The sequence below is a fragment of the Syngnathoides biaculeatus genome, chromosome 9, assembly GCF_019802595.1.
Source record: "Syngnathoides biaculeatus isolate LvHL_M chromosome 9, ASM1980259v1, whole genome shotgun sequence".
NCBI classification, from domain to species: Eukaryota; Metazoa; Chordata; class Actinopteri; order Syngnathiformes; family Syngnathidae; genus Syngnathoides; species Syngnathoides biaculeatus.
This window is the reverse complement of record NC_084648.1, coordinates 21979323-22004688: the sequence shown is the minus strand read 5'-3', so window position 1 is coordinate 22004688 and position 25366 is coordinate 21979323. Positions and strand designations below refer to the sequence as shown.

General features: G+C 42.8%; 1 protein-coding gene across 5 annotated transcripts in view; it reads right to left on the bottom strand.

Annotated features, from left to right (window-relative positions):
- The window catches only part of kdm2aa (lysine (K)-specific demethylase 2Aa), a 170403-nt gene that overhangs the window by 46917 nt on the left and 98120 nt on the right, over positions 1–25366 (bottom strand). For 4 of the 5 annotated variants that reach the window (XR_009796597.1, XM_061831211.1, XM_061831210.1 and 1 more), the window contains 2 exons: positions 22335–22440; positions 17057–17587 (listed from right to left, as the gene is read on the bottom strand). Coding sequence is in view for 4 of the 5 variants with exons in the window: in XM_061831211.1 (XP_061687195.1) it covers positions 17057–17587; positions 22335–22440 (637 nt within the window). In the remaining variant the exon portion in view is untranslated. The remainder of the gene's footprint in view (positions 1–17056; positions 17588–22334; positions 22441–25366) is intronic. The other variant, XM_061831213.1, reaches the window with a different exon arrangement.

Below are 25366 nucleotides of genomic sequence, written 5' to 3'. Positions count from 1 at the left end.
AGCCACCTCATCTGGCTCCTCTCAATGCGGAGGAGCAGCGGCACTGAGCCCCTCCCGGATGACCGAGGTTCTCACCCTATCTTGAAGGCAGAGCCCGAACACCCTGCGGAGGAAACTCATTTCGGCCGCGTGTCCAGAGGTGGGGGTAGGAATGCAGATCGACTGGTAAATTGAGAGCTTCACCTTTCGACTTAGCTCCCTCTTTATCAAAACGGTCCGCATCACCGCAGACGCTGCACCGATCCAGCTGTTGTTCTCCCGCTCCATTCTTCCCTCACTCGTGAAAGAGAACCCAAGCTACTTGAACCCCTCCACTTGAGGCAGAGAGGCCACGCCACCCTTTTCCAACTGAGGACCATGGTATCAGATTTGTAGGTCCATATTCTCATCCCAACCACTTCACATTCGGCTGTAAACTGCTCCAGTGAAAGTTGGAGATCATGGCTTGATGAAGCCAACAGAACCACATCATCTACAAAGAGCAGAGATGCGATGCTGAGGCCACCAACCGGACACACTCTATGGGTCGGCTGCGCCTCGAGATTTTGTCCGTAAAAGTTATGAACAATATCGGTAACCAAGGGCAGCCTTGGCGGAGTCCAACTCTGACCGGAAATGAGTCTGACTTATTGCCGGCAATGCGGACCAAACTCTGACAACGATCGTACAGGGACCGAACAGCTTGTATCAGGGTTCGAACGCCTTCTCCAAGTCCACAAAACACATGGAGACTGTTTGGGCGAACTCCCATGCACCCTCGAGGATTCTGCTGAGGGTGTAGAGCTGGTCCACTGTACCAGGGCCAGGAAGAAAACCACACTGCTCTTCCTGAATCTCGAATTCAACTTCCCGGCGGACCCTCCTCTCCAGTACCCCTAAATAAACCTTACCAGGGAGGCCGAGGAGTGTGATCCCCCTGTAGTTGGAACACACCCTCCGGTCACCCTTCTTAAAAAGAGAGACCACCACCCCAGTCTACCAATCCAGAGGCACTGTCCCCTGATGTCCAAGCGATGTTACAAAGGCGTGTCAACCAGGACAGCCCCACAACATCCAGAGCCTTTAGGAACTCCCGGTGAATCTCATCCACCCCCAGGGCCCTGCCACCAAGTAGCTTTTTAACCACCTTGGTGACTTCAACCCCAGAGATAAAAGAGCCCGCCTCAGAGCACCCAGATTCAGCTTCCTCATGGGAAGGCGTGGTGGTGGAATTGAGGAGGTTTTCGAAGTATTCTCCCCACCGACTCACAACATCCCGAGTTGAGGTCAGCTGTGCCCCTTCCTCACTAAACACAGTGATAACGCGGTACTGCTTTCCCCTCCTGAGATGCTTGAATGGTAGACCAGAATTTCCTTGAAGCCGTCTTGCAGTCGTTCTCTATGGCCTCAACAAACTCCTCCCACGCCCAGGTTTTTGCCTCAGCGACCACCAAAGCTGGTTTGGCATTCAACAACAAAATGGCATTCAACACGCCCACGGGGCATTCTGAATATTTTGTGATGCTTTTTGGACTCACAAACGCACTTGCCGTATTTCAGAATTTTGTCAATAATGTTTTACGCGAAATGCTTAACATATGTGTTTTTTGTGTACCGAGATGACATCCTGATTTTCTCCCTGGACGAAAAATTCCGTTTGAGCTGTACTACAGCAGTTGTTGCGTCATGATCTGTATGTCAAGGCGGAAAAGTGTCAGTGCCATCAAACCTCTGCATCATTCTTAGGCTTTGTCTTGGCAGAAGGGGAGATATGCATGGATTGCCGCAAGTTCGAGGCCGTTCTTCATTGGCCCACTCTGACTACTCGCAAGGAGGTGCAGAGGTTTATTGGTTTTGCCAACTTTTACTGCAAATTTATTCATAACTTTAGTATAGTTGGGGCCCCATTACATTCACTAACTTCACCTCACAGTTCCTTTGATTGGAACCCAGCATGCCAGGTGGCCTTCCGTAAGCTCAAGGACAGAAGGATTACACCCCTGCGCTGTTTTATTTTAAAAAACTGACTCCAGCAAAACAAAATTAGAATATCAGAGACCGGGAACCTTTAGCAGTTAAGGCCACTATGTCTGAATGAAGACACTGGTTAGAGGGGGCTCAGGTTCGGATCTTGGTATTAACTGACCACAACAACCTGGAATATCTTAGGTCAGCCAAAAGGTTGACTGCCAGGCAAGCAAGATGGCCACTCTTCTTCATGTTGTTTCGCTTTGTGTTATCTATCGGCAGGGAACCAAGAACGGTAAACCCAATGCGCTTTTGCGCATGCATGATAGCGAGAAAAACGAATCCCTCCCTGTGCCTATCCTCCCCAAAGTTTTTGTCTCACTTTTCACCTGTGAAACAGAAACAAGTTAAAGACGCGACAAAGGAATCTCACAGTCCTGAAGGGTGCCCTGATGACAGGCTGTATGTCGTTCCTCCAATAAGAGGTAGAGTAATTGACTGGGTACACACACTCATCGCAGTGTGCCACCCTGGTATGGCCAAAAGCCAGTCTGCAATAGAGCAACGCTTTTGGTGGCCAATTATAAAAAAAGATGTCAGGGAGTACGTCAACACAATGCCTTGCTTGTGTAGTGAACAAACCCTGCCGGCAACACCCTTTTGGGGAGTTACGCCCTCTGTCCATTCCTCAACGACCATGGTCACATATCTCTCTGGACTTCATGACCGAGTTACAGGCTTTGCAAGATCACACCACTGTTCTCTCAATGGTGGACCAGTTTTCCAAAATGGTTCACTTCATTCCACTGCCTAAAGTCCCCTTCGCAAAACAGACGGTGAAGTTTATGATGACTAACATATTCCGGTTGGATGGTCTTCCCACTGACGTGGTTTCTGACAGGGGGTCCCAGTGTATTTCATGGTTCTGGAAGGAGTTTTTTTTCCCCTAATAGGGGCCACTGTCAGCCTTTCCTCGGGCCATCACCCAGAAACCAATGTCCAGACTTAGCGCATAAATCAGGATCTGGAGATGGGGCTCCGGTGTCTCTCTTCTCGTAAACCGTGTTCGTGGAGCCAACAGCTAATCTGGGTACAATACTTGAATAACTCTCTTCCCTCGCGTCCACTGGGATGTCCCCTTTTCACGTGGTGCACGGTTATCCACCCTCTGTAACTCATCGGAGCCGTCTACATTGGCTGTTGTGAGGCGCGGCAAAGGAACCTGGAGCGAGCCTGACCGATGCTACTGCCCAAGGGGCACTCCTATAAGGCCGCGGTGGACTGTAAGTAGAGGGGGGCTATAATTCTACAAAATGCCGGGAATTAATTCAAATTAACCACATACCCATAAAAACTACATTTTTCAATATAATTTTTCATTTCGAGTTGGCTTCTCTTGGCTATCGGCATATATGTGAAAAACCGCAGATACGTGCATTTTTGCCTAAATAACACACAGTTTATCATCAATATCATGTAGACCATTATGTGGCCAAACTGAATGCCTGCATTTAATTACTCATTTGACGAGTGAAGGTCTACAAGATTTAAAGGAAAACTTGCCACTCGATTGACCATTAACAATACCAAGTTGACCACTACCAAAACCATAATTCTCCAAGCATAATTTTTGCATTGATGTAAGTCACACGTGACTGTTTAACCGCATTGTCTAAAAATTTTATCGATACCATGAACAAGCTACCATATTTTTTTGTCTCCAGGCAGGTCACATCATGAACATCATATTAGCTTTGCAGCATCATTGATTTTGACATTGACCATGTTGACATACCAAAAGAAGCAGTCACTTAGGGTAGGTAGTTTAAATCTTTACTCTTTGTCACTTTTTTGAAAATGTGCTTTAAATTACTTCATATCATTCATTCTTTGACATCTCTTAACTTGATTTTTGTTTTCTTTTCAAGTAATTTAATACCATGGAGAGTAAGAGCACCAGAAAAGCCCTGAGAAGCAGAGGCAATGTTGATGACACTAATATTTCAGAAGTTTATCTCCTTGTTAAAACGTTTAAAAAGGAGAAGTTGCCTACGTACAAGGAAGTCATAGGGCTAGTGAGGAACATGGCTCAGTAAAAAAACACATGAAGAAGCTATTTCTGATGTATCCTCTATTCGCCTGGAACACTGGGTTTCGAGAAAAATATATACAGTTTCTAGGCCGATGATCAAAACCAAACTGAAGGCAGAAGTCACAGAGTTTCGTAACATCAGCAAATCTCACAAAAGCAAGCAGGGTGAGACATGGAAGAAGCGCTTTCAGAATCTTAAGGCGAAACAGGACAACGCTCTGATATATATTGTGAAAATGAGCACCAGAGGGCTAAACCTGAGGGAAAATATAGAATCCCAATGCTAGAAGAAGACTATCAGTACCTCCAGTCAATGAAAACTGATTGCTCAGCAAGATTTCACGCAAAGGTTGACAAAAAATGGGATCGTCATCAAGAAAAGAAAAAAGAAAGTGAGGCCCTCTATGTTAAACGGCAGTCTGGTGAGAAGTCCTTTGTTGCTGTTTCCTCTTAAGAAATTGCATTGACTGATGAATCAAGTGAAGAGGATGCATCCATAATACACCCTGCAGATCCTGAGTATAACCCTGACAGTCCTAAAGCTGGTTACTTGGAGTTTGCTCCATCACAACACAAGCGGGCAAAATATGTGTACACCAAATCAAAGAGTGTTACACACATTAACTCGCTCCCAGTCTTTGGGCAGGTCTCCCTCATTTTTGCAGCATCATGAAAATGATTACGACCCATTGCCTAAGCAGATAGGCATATCAGAAGATCCAAGAGAATGGTGAGAGATGAGGTTTACAAATATTTTGTGATAGTCACACAATACTTGGATTTGATTGTGGTATGTCCAAAGTTGTCAACAGTATTGATAAGATGGGAATGCAAAACATATTCAATGGTTTCCTTTTAGACCTGGATATTGACCAAAGAAAAGATGCAGTCTCCATGACAACTGTCTCCTGGGCACTGAGTCTCTTTGGACCACACAACATTCAAAAACCATGGAACTACTATAAGGATTTCAAAGTCTTCATGAAGCAGAAAGTCAAGCCAACTCATCTGTTTCCAGTGAAGGATGCCCGTTTTGGTGCGCATTCAAAATCATGTGCCATCATGTGCCATCACTGGTATGATTTCAGGAGCTTCCTGAGTAGCCATGAGTACATTACCAACAAGCTAACCTGCCTTTTTCGAGATGTGTTAGATCATGAATATGTCAAAGTTGTTATTGCTGTTGTTGCTGCCTTTGGCTTGCACCTTGTTGCTCCATTTCATGCAAAGACTATTTCAAGCAAAGCAACACATAGAAGACTTGCAGAATTCTTTGCATCACTGCACAGTGATCTCCAGAATACAGAAGTTGATGAAGAATTCTTCTGTTTCCAGCAACCTACTTTCAGTGGAATTTATCAGATTCTCTTTGATGCACTCAAGGCAAACTACAAGCTTGATGTAGTCGAATCTGTCAAAGAGATGGCAACTACACATACCAAAGAATGTGTATCTTTGGGTAGCGGAATTCTTCCCAAAATGGCTGATGTCCTTGGCATGCAGAGGGGGAAATATTTTGATTTTGGAGGATATGAGAAAGAATATCCAGTGTTTGAACAGGCCCAGAATATCGACAAGGCTCCTGTTCACAACTTGCAGTTGGAAAGGCAGTGTGGAGATACAGATCAGCGGCTAAAGAAGAAGCCTAGTTTGGACACTGTATCTCGTGGCAATATACTAAAGATGACTAAAGACTTGCGCCGTAAAGATGCTTCAAGTGATTTCCGTTAATTCGGCCCAGTGGTCAAGATTATGGATAATATTACTGCAGACTGGAACAAACGCCAGCAGGATCTTAGAGCTGCTGGGCTTAGTAAAAAGGAAGCTAATCTGCTGCACATTGAGAACAGAAAACTAAATATTTTGGACAGATTGAAGGACCAATGCGGACCATTCACAGCAGCTGAACATGTTGATGAGTACCTTCAGAATACAGCAGATGACCTAAAGATAAAGACCAAGAGAATGAAAGACGAAGTAACATATGCCAGAGATACCTCAGTGTCACTACCCAGAACAAGCCATGTCTTCAAGATGTTCAACACTGAAGATCAAAAGCGGAAGATGCTGACTCCTGAACAGTTTGGTTACAATCTTAAGGTTCTGTTAGGAAAGACCCAGGACAGATCAACAGTTACACTGTCAGACTTTTGTTTCGCCATGCAGCAACTTCCCTGACACGATATCCAATATCTGAATGTGAATAGCCTGATATGTGTCAGACATACAAGGATGCATACTGAATATTTCTGCAAAATAATGATTTTAAGGATATAGTCATGCATTTCATATAATGAAAGTAGTACCAAGAAGCAAAATCACTGAGAGCAATAACATTTATATATCTTTTTTTATGTACAATAAAGGTTTATTTAAACTCATTCCCGGGTGTTTTTCCTCCAAAAAGGCATTTATAGCCTCCCCTAAGAGTGCCAGCTCCAGTTTAGAGGGTGGGCCAGTGAGGCTGGCTGTCATCTAAGGGCCTTCCACTCAGAGTGGAATCACAGAAGCTTGCAGGTTTGTCGGTCCTGGTGATGTTAAATGGATTAATTGTACATAAAGTTCTCATATTTGCTCTCTTGTTTTGTTTTTAAAGCTCTTTTGCGATGCTTAATACAGTTGAACAAAATAATGCAACAAAGATACACATTACATTGTGTGCGAAGCAGCGCTCGACCGAGACAAACACGTCACAAGGGTGAGACGATAACTTCACCGGGGTGCGTCGGTAGTGTTCGGCGCAGAACTTGTCAATGGAGGACGTGTCAGGACTCGTATTTGTTTTTTTTGCCATGGTTGCTTTGTTTATCGGCTCACGCTTGCTTTGTTTGTCACGTTTGCTGTGTTTGTTTTGTTTTGGACCGCCCAAAGGAAATAAAAAAGCGGATTTGTGGAGATGTGGCCAGAATCTGCAGGAGATGGTGAGAGACATCCCATGTTCTCCTCATGAGCTAAAGTTCCTCGTCTTCCTTCCTTCAGAAAATCCCACTTTAAATGTCTTGGGTTGCATGAACCTGGCACACTGCTGACCTCATCTCTGATCTCGTACTTCAACTGTCATCACTTGCGTAAACCTGATAGTGGAATTTCGAAGCAGAAGGAAAAACAAATACACCACATTTTTCTCAAAGATAAGAACCTGTTACACCGTCAGCACTGTTGGCTTGATTGTACATAAAGTTATCTCATATTTGCTCTCTTGCTTTCTTTTTCAAGATGAATGCTATATTTGCTGAAACAATGTGATGCAACGAAGAAAGGCACATTAGCGGGATGGACGGGACGTCACAACGGTGAGATGAAGGTGACGTCATAACGACGAGACTGAGGTGGCGTCACAACGGTGATGCGGAGGGGACGTCACAATGGTGTGCTCAACAGGAGATGACATTACCAGTTTACTTTGTACTTTCTGGACTCCAATGAAAATATTATTTAACGAGACAATTGTACTGTTGTATTTTTTTGTCTCAAGTATGCAAAGTACAAATGCTGTACTGTTGACATATTTTAAAAATTCTGGGACCCTTCCCCCCAAACACAATCAGACACAGACACACCAGCAGTGCCTCGAGCAGAAGTCTCCGAGTGATGACTATATAACAATATAAGACAGTATATTATTTAGATTATAAATTTATAATACTGGATATATTATATTGATACATTTTTATAATTAAAGATTGAACTAAATACCTCTTTTAGTCTCTAATTTGCAAAGTACAAATGTTTACATATAAATGTTCTGGTACCCACAAAATCATACATGCTACCCAACTGCGGTTTTTCACTTTTCGCGGGTGGTTCTGGTCACGATGAATTGCAAAAAAACGAGGGATGACTGTACACAAATTTGAGAAGATATTTCCGATATTGTATAAACCATTTGAAATGGTGAATGTCGAGTTTTCATTAACCATAAGCTATAATCTTGAGAAACAAAATACTTAAATACTACAGGACTTGCAGATTTAATGCAGTCCGACGGGGGCACAAGCCAGTGCAATCTGTAGGCTGGTCCCAAGCCCAGATAAATGCAGAAGGTAGCGTGAGGAAGGGCATCCGGTTTAAAACTTTGCCAAACAAATATGAGCGTTCATCTAACAAAACCCAGACAGGACCAGTCATGGCGCAGGTTTACAATGCCCACCCGCAGCCCCATTAACCTGCAGGGTGTCAGTGTAAATTCAGCTCCTGTGGGTCGACGACAAAGAAGAGGTGGAAACCAGATTTGTCGGAAGAAGAAAAAGAGCAAAGCACAGAGCCGACAATTGAGTGTAGGGAGTTTAAATGTTGGGACTGTGACAGGAAAAACTCAGGAGTACGTTGACATGATGATTAGGAAAAAGGTTGATATACTGTGCATCCCAGAGAGTAAGTGGAAAGGTACAGTGCCCTCCATAATTATTGGCACCCGCGGTTAAGATGTGTTAAAAGCCTTAAAATACATTCAGTGTTTATTGCAGAAGATATAGCCGCTGTCACACTGAAAATTTTAGAAAAATGTAACCTTCAACTCAAATGAATTGTAAGAAAATGAAAAAAAAATCCCTGACTAAAAAATAATTATTTTTTCATTAAATCACCTGTTCCACGATTATTGGCAACCTTAACGATTCCCGGGAAGTAAATATAATTGAAGCATTTTTGTCATTTCTACAGTAGTTTACAAAGTTTACCAGAGTATGTAGGAACATTTAATTAGTAATTCATCACTTCCTGTTTCCCTGGGGTATAAATATGACGTGACATAGAGGCCATTTCTCTTATCCACTCTTAAACATGGAAAAGACAAAGGAACACAGCATCACAAGTGAGGCAGATGTGTGTCGACCTTCACAGATCAGGGAGAGGCTACAAAAAGATTGCCACTCAACTGCAGCTGCCCATATCCACTGTGAGAGGAATAATTAAGAAGTTCAAAACAACTGGAACAGTGGTAAACAAGCCTGGACGAGGACCCATGTTTATTTTGCCACCACGCAGAATGAGGAGGATTGTAAGAGAAATCAAAAGATCTCCAAAGCTCACAGTTACAGAATTACAACAAATAGTAGCATCCTGGGGTCACAAAGTCTCCAAGTCAACTATCAGGCGCTGTCTACACGCCAACAAGCTGTTTGGGAGGCATGCACAGAGAAAACCTTTCCTCACTCATATCATAAACGCAAACGTCTGGAGTTCGCCAAGCGGTATTGGGACTTCAAATGGGACTGTGTGCTTTGGTCAGATGAAACCAAGATTGAGCTTTTTGCCAACAAACCCTCTAAGTGGGTCTGGCGTGCCACGAAAGATTCACATGCTGAAAAGCACCTCATACCCACTGTGAAGTATGGGGGTGGGTCAGTGATGCTATGGGGCTGTTTCGCTTCCAAACCTTGTTAGGGTGCATGGTATCATGAATGCTTTGAAATACCATGACATTTTAAATCAAAATTTGTTGCCCTCTGCCCGAAAGCTTAAGATGGGTCGTCACTGGGTCTTTCAGCAAGAAAATAACCCTAAACATATGGCCAAATCTACACAGAAATTAAATCACCAGACACAAAATCAAGCTCCTCCCATGGCAATCTCAGTCCCCAGACCTCAATCCCATTGAAAACCTGTGGGGTGAGCTGAAGAGGAGAGGACCCGGGTCTCTGGATGATTTAGAGAGATTCTGCACAGTGGAATGGCTGACGATCCCTCTTTCTGTCTTTTTCCATCTTGTGAAACATTATAGCAGAAGAGTAGGTGCTGTTTTGTTGGCAAAAGGGGGTTGTACAAAGTATTAACACCAGGGGTGCTAATAATTGTGACACACATTATTTGATTTGGAGTATTTCCTGATGTGGAATTTTTTCCCCACTGAATGAATGCACTTGTATTGAAGGTTGGATTTTTCTCTTTTTTTCCATTAAGGTCCCATAATATTAAAATAAAAAAAATATTAGAAGCTAAAAAACATCTTAACCAGGGGTGCCAATAATTACGGAAAGCATTGTATTTTGCAGACAATTTCAGCTGCAGGATCAAATGTATTTACCTCTTGTACCCGTGAGAAATTAGCTGTTTTCTTCTGCGTTTTTGCCAAAATGCCAGCTTGTTGTGGTGCTTGATTTTGCTCGAATACTCGAGAGGATGGATTCAGTCTTCACATGTTTCCAAAGACACGATTTGTTCTGAAAAATTGATTGCATAAGTGCAAAGGACAAGCGCTTTGTGGTTTCCAAATGACAGGTAGGTGTGTATAGAGCTAGTAAAAAAATAATAATGGGAAAATCATGTTTTCCCTTGCAAAATCCATCAGCCTCTCTTTGGTCTTCCTCTTACTCTTTTGCCTGGCAGCTCTATCCTCAACACCCTTCTACCAAAATACACACACACTCGCCTCTGGACATGTCCAAATCATCGAAGTCTGCTCTCTCGAATCTTGTCTCCAAAACATCAAACTTTGGCTGTCCTTCTAACAAGCTAATTTCTAATCTTATCCAACCTGCTCACTCCCAGGGAGAACCTCAACATCTTCATTTCTGCAACCTCCAGTTCTGCTTGCTAATGTCTCATCAGTGCCACCGTCTTTAATCTATACATCATGGCTTGGCTCACCACTGTTTTATAAACTTTGTCATTCATCCTATCTGAAACATCTGTCACATACACACAACACCGCAAGCTGTTCCAACCTGTTTGGATCTGTTTCTTCACTTCCTTACCACATTAACCATTTCTCTGGATTGTGCAACCCAAGTATTTGAAGTTGTCCACCCTCGCTATCTCCTCTAACTGTAGCTTCACCGTTCCCCCACCACCCATCTCATTCACGCACATATATTGTTATAAATCGGCTAATCTTCATTGCTGTCCTTTCCGGTGCATCCCTCCATCTTTCTCATTGTTCCGCCACCTGCTCCTGAATTTCACTGCAGATCACAATGTCATCTGCGAATATCATGGTCCAAGGGGATTCTAGTCTAACCTCATCTGTCAGCCTATCCATGACCCCAGCAAACAAGATGGGGCTCAGAGCTGATCCCTGATGCAGTCCCACCTCCACCTTAAATTCTTCTGTCACACCACCGCACAGCTCACCATTGTTCTGCTGCCATCATACATGTCCTGTACTATTCTAACACATTTCTCTGCCACACCAGACTTACTTATTCAGTACCACATTTCTTCCCTTGGTACTTTCTCATAGGCTCCACAAAGATCCACAAAGACACAGTGCAGCTCCTTCTGACGTTCTCCGTACTTTTCCACGAGCACCCTCAAGGCAAATAATGCATCTGGGGTACTCTTTTTAGGCATGGAGGCATACTGTGGAGCTCACAGATACTTACTTCTCCAGAATACATAAAAACAAAACCAATTTTGAATTTATAGCTTCAAAGAGATCCATCAATGTTGGGATGAGTCTTCTTCCTTTTCTTTCGGCTTGTCCTGTTAGGGGTCGCCACACCGTGTCATCTTTTTCCATCTAAGCCTATCTCATGCATCCTCCTCTGTAACACCCACTGTCCTCATGTCCTCCCTCACAACATCCGTCAACCTTTTCTTTGGTCCTCCTCTCGGTCTTTTGCCTGGCAGCTCCAACTTCAGCACCCTTTTACTAATATACTCACTCTCTCGCCTCTGAACATGTTCAAACCATCGAAGTCTGCTCTCTCGAACCTTGTCTCCAAAACATCCAACTTTGGCTGTCCCTCTAATGAGCTCATTTCTAATCCTATCCAACCTGCTCACTCCGAGTGAGAACCTCAACATCTTCATTTCTGCTCCCTCCAGTTCTGCTTCCTGTTGTTTCTTCAGTGCCACAGTCTCTATTCCATACATCATGGCCGGCCTCACGACTGCTTTATAAACTTTGCCCTTCATCCGAGCAGAGACTCTTCTGTCACATAACACACCAGACACCTTCCCCCAGCTGTTCCAATCTGCTTGGACCCGTTTCTTCACTTCCTTACCACACCAACCATTGCTCTGTACTGTTGACCCCAAGTCGTCCACCCTCGCTATCTGTTCTCCATGGAGCTTCACTCTTCCTCCTCTGCCCCTCTCATTCACGCACATATATTCTGTTTTACTTCGGCTAATCTTCATTCCTCTCCTTTCCAGTGCATGTCTCCATCTTTCGAATTGTTCCTCCACCTGCTCCCTTGTTTCACTGCATATCACAATATCTGCGAACATCATGGTCCAAGGGCATTCCAGTCTAACCTCGTCCGTCATCCTATCCATTACTACTGCAAACAGGAAGGGGTTCAGAGGTGATCCCTAATGCAATCCCACCTCCACAATAAGTTCTTCTGACCAACGGCACAACTCACCATTGTTCTGCTGCCATCATACATGTCCTGTACTACATATTTTCTTTACATATTTCTCTGCCACACCAGACTTATGCATGCAGTACGACAGTTCCTCTCTTGGTACTCTGTCATAGGCTTTATTTAGGTCCACAAAGACACAATGTAGCTCCTTCTGACCTTCTTTGTACTTTTCCATGAGTATCCTCAAGGCGAAAAATGCATCTGTGGTACTCTTTCTCGGTATGAAACCATACTGTTGCTCACAGATACTTACTTCTGTCCTGAGTCTAGCCTCCACTACTCTTTCCCATAACTTCATTGTGTGGCTCATCAACTATATTCCTCTATAATTCCCACAGCTCTGAACATCGACTTTGTTCTTAAAAATGGGAACTTGTACACTTTTCCTCCATTCTTCAGGCATCTTTTCGCCTGATAGTATTATGTTGAATAAGTTGGTCAAAAACTCCACAGCCATCTCTCCAAATTGCTTCCATACCTCCACCGGTATGTCATCAGGAGAAACTGCCTTTCCATTTTTTCATCCTTTGTAGTGCCTTTCTAACTTCCCCCTTACTAATAACTTCTTGGTCCTTCACACTTGCCTCTTCTACTGTTCCTTCTCTCTCATTTTCTTCATTCATCAACTTCTCGGAGTATTCTCTCCATCGTTTTAGCACACTACTGGCACCAGTCAACACTTTTCCATCTCTATTCTTAATCCCCCTTACCTGCTGCACACCCTTCCCATCTCTATCCTTCTGTCTGGCCAACCTAAAGAGATCCTTTTCTCCTTCTTTTGTATCCAATCTGGTGTACATGTCGTCATGTGCCTCTTGTTTAGCCTTTGCCCTACGTTGCATCTCAATGTATTCCTTTCACCTCTTCTCAGTCCTCTCCCGTGTTCCATTTCTTCTTCGCTAATCTCTTTCCTTGAAAGTTTCCTTCTCCCCTTTCCTACCAGAAGACAACCCAAGTACTCTCCTGCCTGCCTCCCTGAAAACCTTGGCCATAGTGTTCCAGTCTTCTGGGAGCTCTTCCTGTCCGTCTAGAGTCTCTCACCTTTTTCCGAAAAGCCACACAACATTCTTCCTTTCTCAGCTTCCACCACAAGATTCTCTGCTTTACCTTTGTCTTCTTAATCTATCTACCCACCACTAGAGTCATCCTACACACCACCATCCTATGCTGTCGAGCTACACTCTCGCCTACCACTTCTTTACAGTCAGTAACCTTCTTTAGATTACATCGTCTGCACAAAATATAATCCACCTGCGTGCTTCTACCTCGGCTCCTGTAGGTCACTATATGTTCCACCCTCTTCTGGAAATAAGTGTTCACTACAGCCGTCTCCATACTTTTTGCAAAGTCCACCACCATCTGTCCCTCAAAGTTCCTTTATTGGATGCCATCACTTCTTCATCGCCCCTCTTTCCTTTACCAATATGTCCATTACAATCTGCACCAATCACAACTCTCTCTCTGTCTGAGATGCTCAGAACTACTTCATCTAGTTCCTTCCAGAATTTCTCTTTCAGCTCTTGGTCACAACCTACCTGTGGGGCATAGCCGTTAATCACATTATACATAACACCCTCAATTTCAAATTTCAGCTTCATCACTTACTCTATACTCTTACTTCATACTCTTTTCCCCTCCAAGACATTCTTAGCCAGCTCTTGTTTTTAAATAACCCCTACCTTTCCACCTGCTCTCTTGGATGCACAATATATCAATCTTTCTCCTAATCATCATGTCAACCAACTCCTGAGCTTTTCCTGTCATAGTCCCTACATTCAAAGTCCCTACACTCAGTTGTAGGCTCTGTGCATTCCTCTTTTTCTTCTTAAGATGAATCCGGTTTCCTCCTCTTATTTGTCTTTGACCCACAGTCGTTGAATTTCCACCGACGCCCTGCAGGTTAGCAGTGCCGGTGGTGGGCCACAACCGATCTGGTATGGGATTCTTTAGATGAACGCTCATATTTGTTTGGCACAGTTTTTACGGCAGATGCCCTTCCTGACGCAACCCTCTGCATTTATTCGGGCTTGGGATCGGCCTACAGATTGCACTGGTTTGTGCCCCCATAGGGCTATTATAGTATAGATATAGAATATAACATTCCTTTTGTGTTTTTACACACTTGGACAATAGGGTTTCTGATTCTGAAAGAGTAGTGGAGGCTAGACCTAGGACAGAAGTAAGTATCTATGAGCTCCACAGTATGGCTCCATGCCTAAAAAGAGTACCACAGACGCATTATTTGCCTTGAGGGTGCTCGTGGAAAAGTACGGAGAACGTCAGAAGGAGCTGCACTGTGTCTTTGTGGATCTTTGTGGAGCCTATGAGAAAGTACCAAGGGAAGAAATGTGGTACTGAATAAGCAAGTCTGGTGTGGCGGAGAAATGTGTTAGAATAGTACAGGACATGTATGATGGCAGCAGAACAATGGTGAGCTGTGCGGTAGGTGTGACAGAAGAATTTAAGGTGGAGGTGGGACTGCATCAGGGATCAGCTCTGAGCAACACATGATTTTCCCCTTTTTTTTTTTTTTAACTAGCTCTGTACACACCTACCTGTCATTTGGAAACCACAAAGCTCTTGTCCTTTGCACTTGTGCAATCAATTTTTCAGAACAAATCGAGTCTTTGGAAACATGTGAAGACTCAATCCATCCTCTCGAGTATTCGAGCAAAATCAAGCACCACAACAAGCTGGCATTTTGGCAAAAACGCAGAAGAAAACAGCTAATTTCTCACGCGTACAAGAGGTAAATACATTTGATCCTGCAGCTGAAATTGTCTGCAAAATACAATGCCTTCCGTAATTATTGGCAACTCTGGTTAAGATGTGTTTTTTAGCTTCTAATATTTTTTTATTTTAATATTATGGGACCTTAATGGAAAAAAAGAGAAAAATCCAACCTTCAATACAAGTGCATTCATTCAGTGGGGAAAAAAATTCCACATCAGGAAATACTCCAAATCAAATAATGTGTGTCACAATTATTAGCACCCCTGGTGTTAATACTTTGTACAACCCCCTTTTGCCAACAAAACAGCACCTAATCTTCTCCTATAATGTTTCACAAGATGGGAAAAGACAGAAAGCGGAATCTTCAGCCATTCCTCTGTGCAGAATCTCTCTAAATCATCCAGAGACCCGGGTCCTCTCCTCTTCAGCTCACCCCACAGGTTTTCAATGGGATTGAGGTCTGGGGACTGAGATTGCCATGGGAGGAGCTTGATTTTGTGTCTGGTGATTTAATTTCTGTGTAGATTTGGCCATATGTTTAGGGTTATTTTCTTGCTGAAAGACCCAGTGACGACCCATCTTAAGCTTTCGGGCAGAGGGCAACAAATTTTGATTTAAAATGTCATGGTATTTCAAAGCATTCATGATACCATGCACCCTAACAAGGTTTGGAAGCGAAACAGCCCCATAGCATCACTGACCCACCCCCATACTTCACAGTGGGTATGAGGTGCTTTTCAGCATGTGAATCTTTCGTGGCACGCCAGACCCACTTAAGAGTGTTTGTTGGCAAAAAGCTCAATCTTGGTCCCATCTGACCAAAGCACATGGTCCCAGTTGAAGCCCCAATACCGCTTGGCGAACTCCAGACGTTTGCGTTTATGATATGCGTGAGGAAAGGTTTTGTCTGTGCATGCCTCCCAAACAGCTTGTTGGCGTGTAGACAGCGCCTGATAGTTGACTTGGAGACTTTGTGACCCCAGGATGCTACTATTTGTTGTAATTCTGTAACCGTGAGCTTTGGAGATCTTTTGATTTCTCTTACAATCCTCCTCACTCTGCGTGGTGGCAAAATAAACATGGGTCCTCGTCCAGGCTTGTTTACCACTGTTTCAGTTGTTTTGAACTTCTTAATTATTCCTCTCACAGTGGATATGGGCAGCTGCAGTTGAGTGGCAATCTTCTTGTAGACTCTGCCTGACCTGTGAAGGTCGATGCACATCTGCCTCACTTGTATGCTGTGTTCCTTTGTCTTTCCCATGTTTAAGAGTGGATAAGAGAAATGACCTCTGTATCATGTCATATTTATACCCCAGGGAAACAGGAAGTAATGAATTACTAATTAAATGTTCCTACATACTCTGGTAAACCTTGGGCCTGACCTGTGAAGGTCAACGCACATCTGCCTCACTTGTATGCTCTGTTCCTTTGTCTTTCCCATGTTTAAGAGTTGATAAGAGAAATGGCCTCTGTGTCATGTCATATTTATACCCCAAGGAAACAGGAAGTGATGTATTACTAATTAAATGTTCCTACATACTCTGGTAAACCTTGTAAACTACTGTAAAAATGAGAGAAATGCTTAAATTATATTTATTTCCTGGGAATTGTTCTGGGTGGCATTAATTGTGGAACAGATGATTTAATGAAAAACTATTTTTTTAGTCAGGGATTTTTTTCATTTTCTTACAATTCACTTGAGTTGAAGGTCATATTTTCCTAAAATTTTAAGTGTGACAGTATTCTTCTGCAATAAACACTGAAATTATTTTAAGGCTTTTAACACATCTTAACTGTATGTCCCTTTTGGCTTCTTCTTCAACCCCACACAGTCCACAGATTTTTCATGGCGCAAGATGAAAAAAAATCTATATACTGCAACATTCTGATTCTCCCTCTCCTAAATTTAATGTTTTTGGTGTCAGTGGCACTTTCAGAAAGTCTCTTTTTATTTTAGGGTTGTTGTACCTACCAGATATTGTATTGGTCTTGGTGGGATGTTGTAGTGTCACAGTCAGGTAGGAGCCGCAAAGCATGTCATCATTTAGATCCGACATCAAGAGCACTGGAGGTTCTGGGTCAGAATCCCCGGGTCCTTCCTGGTCTTCATCTTCTAGGTCCATGACCTCATCCTCTGGGTCAAATTCATGTTTCTCACTCTCCTCACCTTCATCATCATGACTCCTTGACCTCCAATTATAATGATGAGGATGCTGATCTTGGTCTCCATTTTCACTGTCATCGTCTTCTTCCTCCTCATCACAATCAGATTCCTCAGTGGAAGCGCCTCTTTGCTGCATCTTTGAACCACCCCTTAATCTCACCCCTCTCCTCCTACCAGACTTGTTCTTGAGGATGGAAGGAGTACCAAGAGTCAAAGGCCCTTCACTGCTTCCTCTGTGGGTCGATAGTCCTTTAAGAAGTCCTCGCCTGTTGGTACGAAATCCCCTCCGGGAAGAGTGGCATCCTCCTCGCTGTATCCTTACCCTTTTTCTCTGTGTGGCTACAGAAGATTAGAAGATAATTAGAAGATTTTTAATTTTATCAAAAGTTTTAAGAATGCTCCTTTATATAGTAGCAAATATTACCATACCCTGGGAAATTGTTCAGTATTACTATTTCCATTTCTACAATCAGAGGAGAGCTTCTACCTTTCATCATTCCTAGAAAGATATGAACTCTCATTCGAGTCAATAGGTTCAGAATTATTATTTTCTTTTAAGATTCTAAATGAATGGCACTTTGGCGACGAAGATTTTGGAATATTTACAGTCCAGCTTTTGAATTGAACTTGAGCCCAAAAAAAGTAGAAATAAAACAAAGAACTGTTCTGTAAAAAAGAACAAAAGTTTTGACTATTTTTTTTTTTAGTCGGTTCACGGGGGCAGTCACTTTAGCAGGGATGCTTCCCTTTCCCCACCCACTTCATCCAGCTCTTCCAGAGGGCCAGTCGAGAGACAGTCTCCAACGTATCCTAGTTTAGAACACCTCACCAGAGAGGCATACAGGAGGCATTTCATACACAAGGTAACTCAATTTGTTTTACACGATGAAAAGGTCTTGAATACAAAAAGCTAAAACTTTTAAAATATATATTGGGAAAAAAAATATAAATATATATATGTATATATAAGAGAGAGAGAGAGAGAGAGAGAGAGAGAGAGAGAGAGAGAGAGAGAGAGAGAGAGAGAGAGAGAGAGATTTTTTTCTCTTAAAGAAAAAGACCCTGCTGAGGGCGCAGAGCTGGTCCACTGTTCCAGAAAAAAAACCCCACAGTGCTCTTCCTGAATCTGAGATTTGACTTCCTGCCAAACCCTCCTTCTTTAGCAACCCTGAATAGACCATACCAGTCCAGTCCTGTAACAGGAGAGTGTGATCCCTTGGATGGTGGAACACTCCCTTGGGTCACCTTCTTAAAAAGGGGAGCATCACGTCAGTCTGCCAATCCAGAGGGACTGTCCCCGATGTCCATGCGATGTTGCAGAGGCGTGTCAACCAGGTCAGCAAAGCAACATTTAGAGGCTTTAGGAACTCAGAGCGAATGTCATCCACCTCCGGGGCCTTGCCATAGAGGAGCTTTTTAACCACCTCTATGACCTTAACCCCAGAGACTGAAGAGCCCACCTCAGATAACCCAGACTCTGCTTCCACAAGGGAAGGTATGTCAATAGAATCAAGTAGGTCTTCAAAGTATTCTCCTCAACAACTCAAAACATCCAGAGTCGAGATCAGCAGGGCAAGAAAGTTCAATCATATTATACGCATTTCATGTTTCAATTGTCACCTCGTCCTCTCTCCAAGCACGAGATGTGGGGGATGAGATAGAACAAGTGGCAGTAAAACAGCCCAACATGTATTTTCATTAAATGCCAAACAGTAGAATTTAGTCTCAAATTGAGATTTAAGATGTGATTTTAAGGTCCTGTTACACATAAAACATCAAATGGATAAGCACCCGCCTACCTCTCTGATTTAGTTGTACCAATTGTTCCGTCCCGAAATCTATGCTCCAAAACGCTAGTCTTTTGTTGACTCTGAAACCCAAGAGGTTTGTCGGCACTTTGAGCATTTTCTATTGGCACTCGAGTATTCAGGGATCCCCTAACTGTGGATTTTAGAGCTGCTACCTCAGTTGAAATATTTAAGCAATTATTACCACTTTGCCTTGAGTCATCGCAATGGAGGATTCTGTTCTGACCGACTGGTCCAAGTCCTGTGGCCGAACCACTGAAGGTGTCAACCCTGCGGCCTCTTTCCTCCTAAAATGGACTCTTCTGCCATGTGTATGAACGTTGTACAGTATCTTGGCATTGTAAACAATATAGTACAGCACCAGAGTGAGAAAGTGTTTACTGCTCAACATCCATTGTAGTCTTGTTATCCTGGATTGGGGATTCCCAGTAACCTGGTGGGGCCTGCAGGCCTTGCATCCACAGAGAAATTTTTGCCACAGCGTGTCATCCTTTTCCCTCCAAGCCTATCCCGTGCATCGTTCCTCTCTAACACAAACTGCCCTCATATTTTCATGCACAAACAACCTTCAACAAACCCAATTCCAATGAAGTTGGGAGGTTGTGTTAAACCAGCAGCTACAGACCGTGAAACACCCCCAGCAACCCCCCATCAACATACACATACCTGTCAGCAACCACTCCCTGGCCCCGAGTATGGGAGATGGACTACTCCCCAGACCAGGCAGGGGCAAAAAAAAAAAAAACCCAAAACATAAAAAAAAAAAAAAAAAAAAAAAAAAAAACAACACACCAGGCCCCACACCCCGCAGGGGACCCCCCCAACACGGGAAGAGGAGGAGGTGAGTGCAGAGGGACGGACGGAGAGCAGAGAGGGAGCTGACCCAAGTAGAAACAAACTGCCAGAGCAGAGAGTAGATAAACCAGGAGGACGCCAGTTGGCACCACGGTACATGGGCAACTCACAGCCAGTACTCCAAAAAGTGATAATCGCTAAAACAAAATAAATAATCCAACAACAACAACCTTGACAACAAAGAATCTTCTTTTCCTTTCGGCTTGTCCCGTTAGGGGTCGTCACAGCGTATCATCTTTTTCCATGTAAGTTTTATCTCCTGGATCTACCTCTCTAACACCAACTGCCCTCATGTCTTCCCTAACAGAAGGCAAGTAACAGTATGGTTTCATGCCTAGAAAGAGTACCACAGATGCATTATTTGCCTAGAGGATGATCGTGAAAAAGTACAGAGAAGGTCAAAGGAGCTACTGTGTCTGTGTGGATCTTGAGAAAGCCTATTACAGAGTACCAAAACAGAAACTGTGGTATTCCGTGCGTAAGTACGGTGGAGAAATATAGTGCCTTGTGAAAGTATTCGGCCCGCTTGAACTTTTCTACCTTTCACCACATTTCAGGCTTCAAACATAAATATATAATTTTTTTTTGTGTCAAGAATCAACAACAAGTGGGACACAATCGTGAAGTGGAATGAAATTTATTGTATATTTTATACTTTTGTTTTTTGGAAAAGTGGGTCGTTCAATATCATTCGGCCCCTTTACTTTCAGAGCAGCAAACTCACTCCAGATGTTCAGTGAGGATCCCTGAATGATCCAATGCTGACTGATGATAAATACAATCCACTTGTATGTCACCAACTCTCCGTATAAATGCATTTGCTCTGTGAGAGTCTCAGGGTTCTCTTTAAAGTGCAGAGAGCATCATGAAGACCAAGGAACACACCAGGCAAGTACGAGATACTGTTGCGAAATAGTTTAAAGCCGGATTTGGATACAAAAAGATTTCCCAAGCTTTAAATATCTCAAGGAGCACTGTGCAAGCAATCATAGTGAAATGGAAGGAGTATCAGACCACTGCAAATCTACTAAGACCCGGCCATCACGCTAAACTTTCACCTTGAACAAGGAGAAGACTGATCAGAGATGCATCCAAGAGGGAGATGATCACTCTGGATGAACTCCAGATATCTACAGGTGAGGTGGGAGAGTCTGTCCATAGGACAATAATCAGTTGTACACTGCACAAAACTGGCCTTTATGGAAGAGTGGCAAGAAGAAAGCCATTTCTCAAAGATGACCATAATAGGTCTCGTTTAAAGTTTGCTCCAAGCCACCTGGGAGACACACAAAACATGTGGAAGAAAGTGCTCTAGTCAGGTGAAACAAAAATCGAACTTTTTGGCCACAATTCAAAACAATATGTTTGGCAAAACTGATAGAGAAATACCCCAAGCGACTTGCAGCTGTAGAATAATATTGCTAACCCCACTTTTCAGGTTTTTATTTGTTCCCACTTGTTGTTGATTCTTGACAAAAAATATTCATCTTATAACTTTATGTTTGAAGCCCGAAATGTGGCAAAAGTTCAAAAAATTCAAAATGGCCGAATACTTACACAAGGGGTGTGTCTTTACATATAAATGTGTGTATGCGTGCGTATATAACGTACACACACACACACACGCGCACATGCACAGAGTACACAAAGTATTTAGACCCCCTTAAATGTTTCATTTGCTCAAATCATTTAAGTGAATGTTTTCCCCTCAATTTACACACAGAACTCCATATTTACAGAAAAAACAGGATAATGAATCTTTACAAATTAATCCAAGAAGAACTGATATCTCAAAACCACAAGTATTCAAACCCTTTGCTGTGACACATTTACCAACTAACAAATGTTTTTTTTTACTATATGAGCTCTGCATGCTCTCCCAGTGCTGTTGCATCTAAGTATTGCAGCCAAGCACAAAATTGAATGCTTGTTTAAGTGTGGTAAAGTTGGTAACTTCCGACATTTTATTTTTTTTGCTGGCATAGGACTGTTTTCTGATCTTGAAGGTCATACTGGGACACCCTACCTCACTACCACCTGACCTCTAAAACATTCTGGTACTCTAATACTATCACATTTCTCATAAAATTTGCCATTTTAATTTTTGTTTTATGTATTACATATTATGTGGTATTTTTATTGTATCGTATCATTTCTTTTAACTGCTTATATGTTCACCTTGCATTGCTTGAAATGTGGTTTTAAATACAGTTAAATGAATCTTATTAAAACAATGACTCTTAACAATATGGATCATCTGTACCAAAAACACGTGAAACAGGCTATTTTAATCTATTTTATTGGATATTTTCACAACTTGATTTCATTAATGGTCCTCTTTCCTGAATAAGCTTGTTAAAGTGTCACAGCTGCCGAGCATTCTGACTTGTTCCCTTGATAAAGTTAATGAGAAAAGTACAAACCTTCATCCTCGTCATCGTCGCTGGAGTCATTTTCATCACGACTATGTCTCTGCTGTCGAAATATCTTAGCCATACGGGAATCCAGCAGAGAGGAACATTTCCGTTTCTGTTATTTAATAAAAATAAGGAAAAATTAATGATAGAGACATTGACGGATGATAGAAGAGCCATTTCCCAATTCAAAATTGCTATAGACGCCACGAATAGGTCATGCTTTTGTGATGTAAAAATGAACATTTTTTTTTTAAATACAACCTGGTTTCACATATACAGTGTTCCCTCGTTATTCATGGGGGTTACATTCCTTAGCCGGCCGCGAATAACGAAAATCTGTGAATAATGGATGCAGTATTAAAATACTAAGGTATGTATGATATGAACCATATTTTTGTGACCATAAGCTGCACTTAAAATTCTTAAAGAAGAATGAAGAAAAAAGAAAATTAGTGGTGTTCTGCAAACAACCTCCCACTGGACACCACAAAGACAAAGGAAATCATCCTGGACTTCCCGAAGATTTCTGGGAGTTTACATCAAACACACACATCCACACGCTCGCGCTCGCACACAACACACACACACACACACGCGCACGCACACACGCACACCACACACACACACACACCACACACACACACACACCACACACACACCACACACACACACACAGACAAACTCACCTGGACTGTAAATACCCCGGCGGTGGTGAAAAAGGCCCAGCAGTGACTCCACAACTTGGAAGATAAGCTACTGCTGGATTTCTACAGAACCACAGTGGAGTGTATCCTCACATACTGCATCACATTGTGGTATGCCGGATGTACAGCAGCCGACAGGAAAGCCATGCAAAGCGTGATCAATAGGGCCCAGAAGATCACTGGCTGCTCTCTGCCCTCCCTAAAGGACATTGCCAACTCCTGCTATCACAGCAGACCTACTAACGTTGTAAAGGACTCTTCACATCGTGGTCACCACCGGTTTAACCTGCTGCCCTCTGTCAGGCGGTAGAGGTCCCACAAAACACGGACAACCAGATTCAAAGACAGCTTTTTCCCCAGAGCCATCAACTCCTTGAACTCAAAACCACTGAAGAGTAGTGCAATGTAATATTATGCAACTGCACCTTTGTTTACTTTCCTTGGTTTTAATAATCTACCAAAGCCTGGACAAGGAGCACAGATTGAAAAATACACTCTATGCATCCATCCATCTATCCATCTATCTATCTATCTATACATGCATCCATCCATGCATCTAAGCAACAACTGTCTTGATGTACGAATTATTTTTACCCAAGATGATATTCTATTTTTATTCTATTTTATTCACGCATGCACCTTGTGGAGAAGCACTCAACATTTCGTATTTCATATAATGACATTCAAGGCTTTTAATTTGATTTGAGGCTGTTCATGTGATTTTTTTTCCAGCTCCATGTGTATACAATTGGACATAGATAACTGTTTTGTTTTGTCTTGCTTTTTTTCCATCTGTCTCTGTCACTTTCATATAACGAAAGGACATTTAGTCTGATCTTTAGTGTAAAGGGTGACAACTCACGAGACTTGTACTCTTTGTATCTGACAATGAGGGGTTCACAAGTCCCTAAGACCCAACATTTAGGGTTTCAAGTCCCCGACAATTTCAAAGACGTTCGAATATTGTGATAAAGTGAAGCGCTTCCATAAAACAGGGAGTGGGAAGAGCAAAACCAGTGATCAGTGATAAGAGCAAAAACAGAGATTTAACAGTGTACACATCACCAATTATGACCCATATGAGAGGGAAATAGGGGGAGAAATCTATAGCGTGGGTGAAGAACTGGGTAACTGACGATGGTTTTTCAGTCACGGGAAGTTACAACATTTAAAAGAAAAGATGGAGGAGGAAAAAAAATAAACAACAAAAAAACAAAATTACGGATTTAGAAGACGTTGAGAAAAATGCAGAATGTCTGGAAATATGGTTGGCAGAAGCTAATAAGCGAGAGAATTGTCAAAAGAAGTTATATCAGGGAAAAGTGAAAAAAGATGTGGAAAGAAACTGTTAACTGTGTATCTCCTCCTGTGACACTGTATTCAAGGTTGCCTGGTGGAATACGTCGGGACGACAACGGTGACTGTGTACCCCCATATCCTCTGCAAGTCAAACAGCAACCAGAACAACCAAGTGGCCACCCTCCTTCGCTTTCAACCACCGCGCTCCCTCCCATCTGCACACAAGCTTCTGCTGCTGCTACATCTTCCTCCTCTCAGCCTGCTCAGCTATCTCCTACTGGGATCTTGCCATCTCCTATCATGGGACAGAAAAAAATAATTGCGGTTCCACCATCAGTGACCAGACAGAAGGCAAAGATGGATCCGAACTAAATCATGCCAATAATTTAGCTCCCTGGTCCGGACAGTCAACCTGTCCTGGCGTACCGTCATGAAATGAAAGAGGCAATAAAAGAGTGTCCACATCCATATGAAGGTGTCCGAAATCTGCGTTATGCGACATGCCAAACATGCTGAGACCAAAGAATGCAACCAAAATAAAAAAGATTGGCAAAGGGACAGACAGAAAAGATGTCAAGATGCCATTGCTGACCGACAGAGAATGAGTGGGGAGCCCACCTCACGTGCTGTCGCACCAGACTGATTGCTGACAGGCCCCGAAGTGGCGCAGTCGACCTATGATACACAAACACACCTACATCCAACACACGCTCTTCGCAATGAAGAATTGCTTGCTACTGATACATTGCATGCTTAGATTTAATATAAGATTATTGGTTTAGAGAAAGAAGTTGAAAGAACCAAGAGATATTCAGACGCTTTTGAAAACTCCCGTCTCCATGAACTTTCCCACAGTTGAGTGTTTGGTAAAAAAATATGCTCAATATTTTCCTTGTTGATTTGGGAGCTTCAAACTCTGTGATAATGGCCTCGGAGCCTGTTATTTTTGCTCCAACCAAAAGATGTTGTTACTCAATGTGTGAAAATGGGGGTTTCAGAAAAGATGTGCCATTTAAAATGCGTTTATTGTGTCAT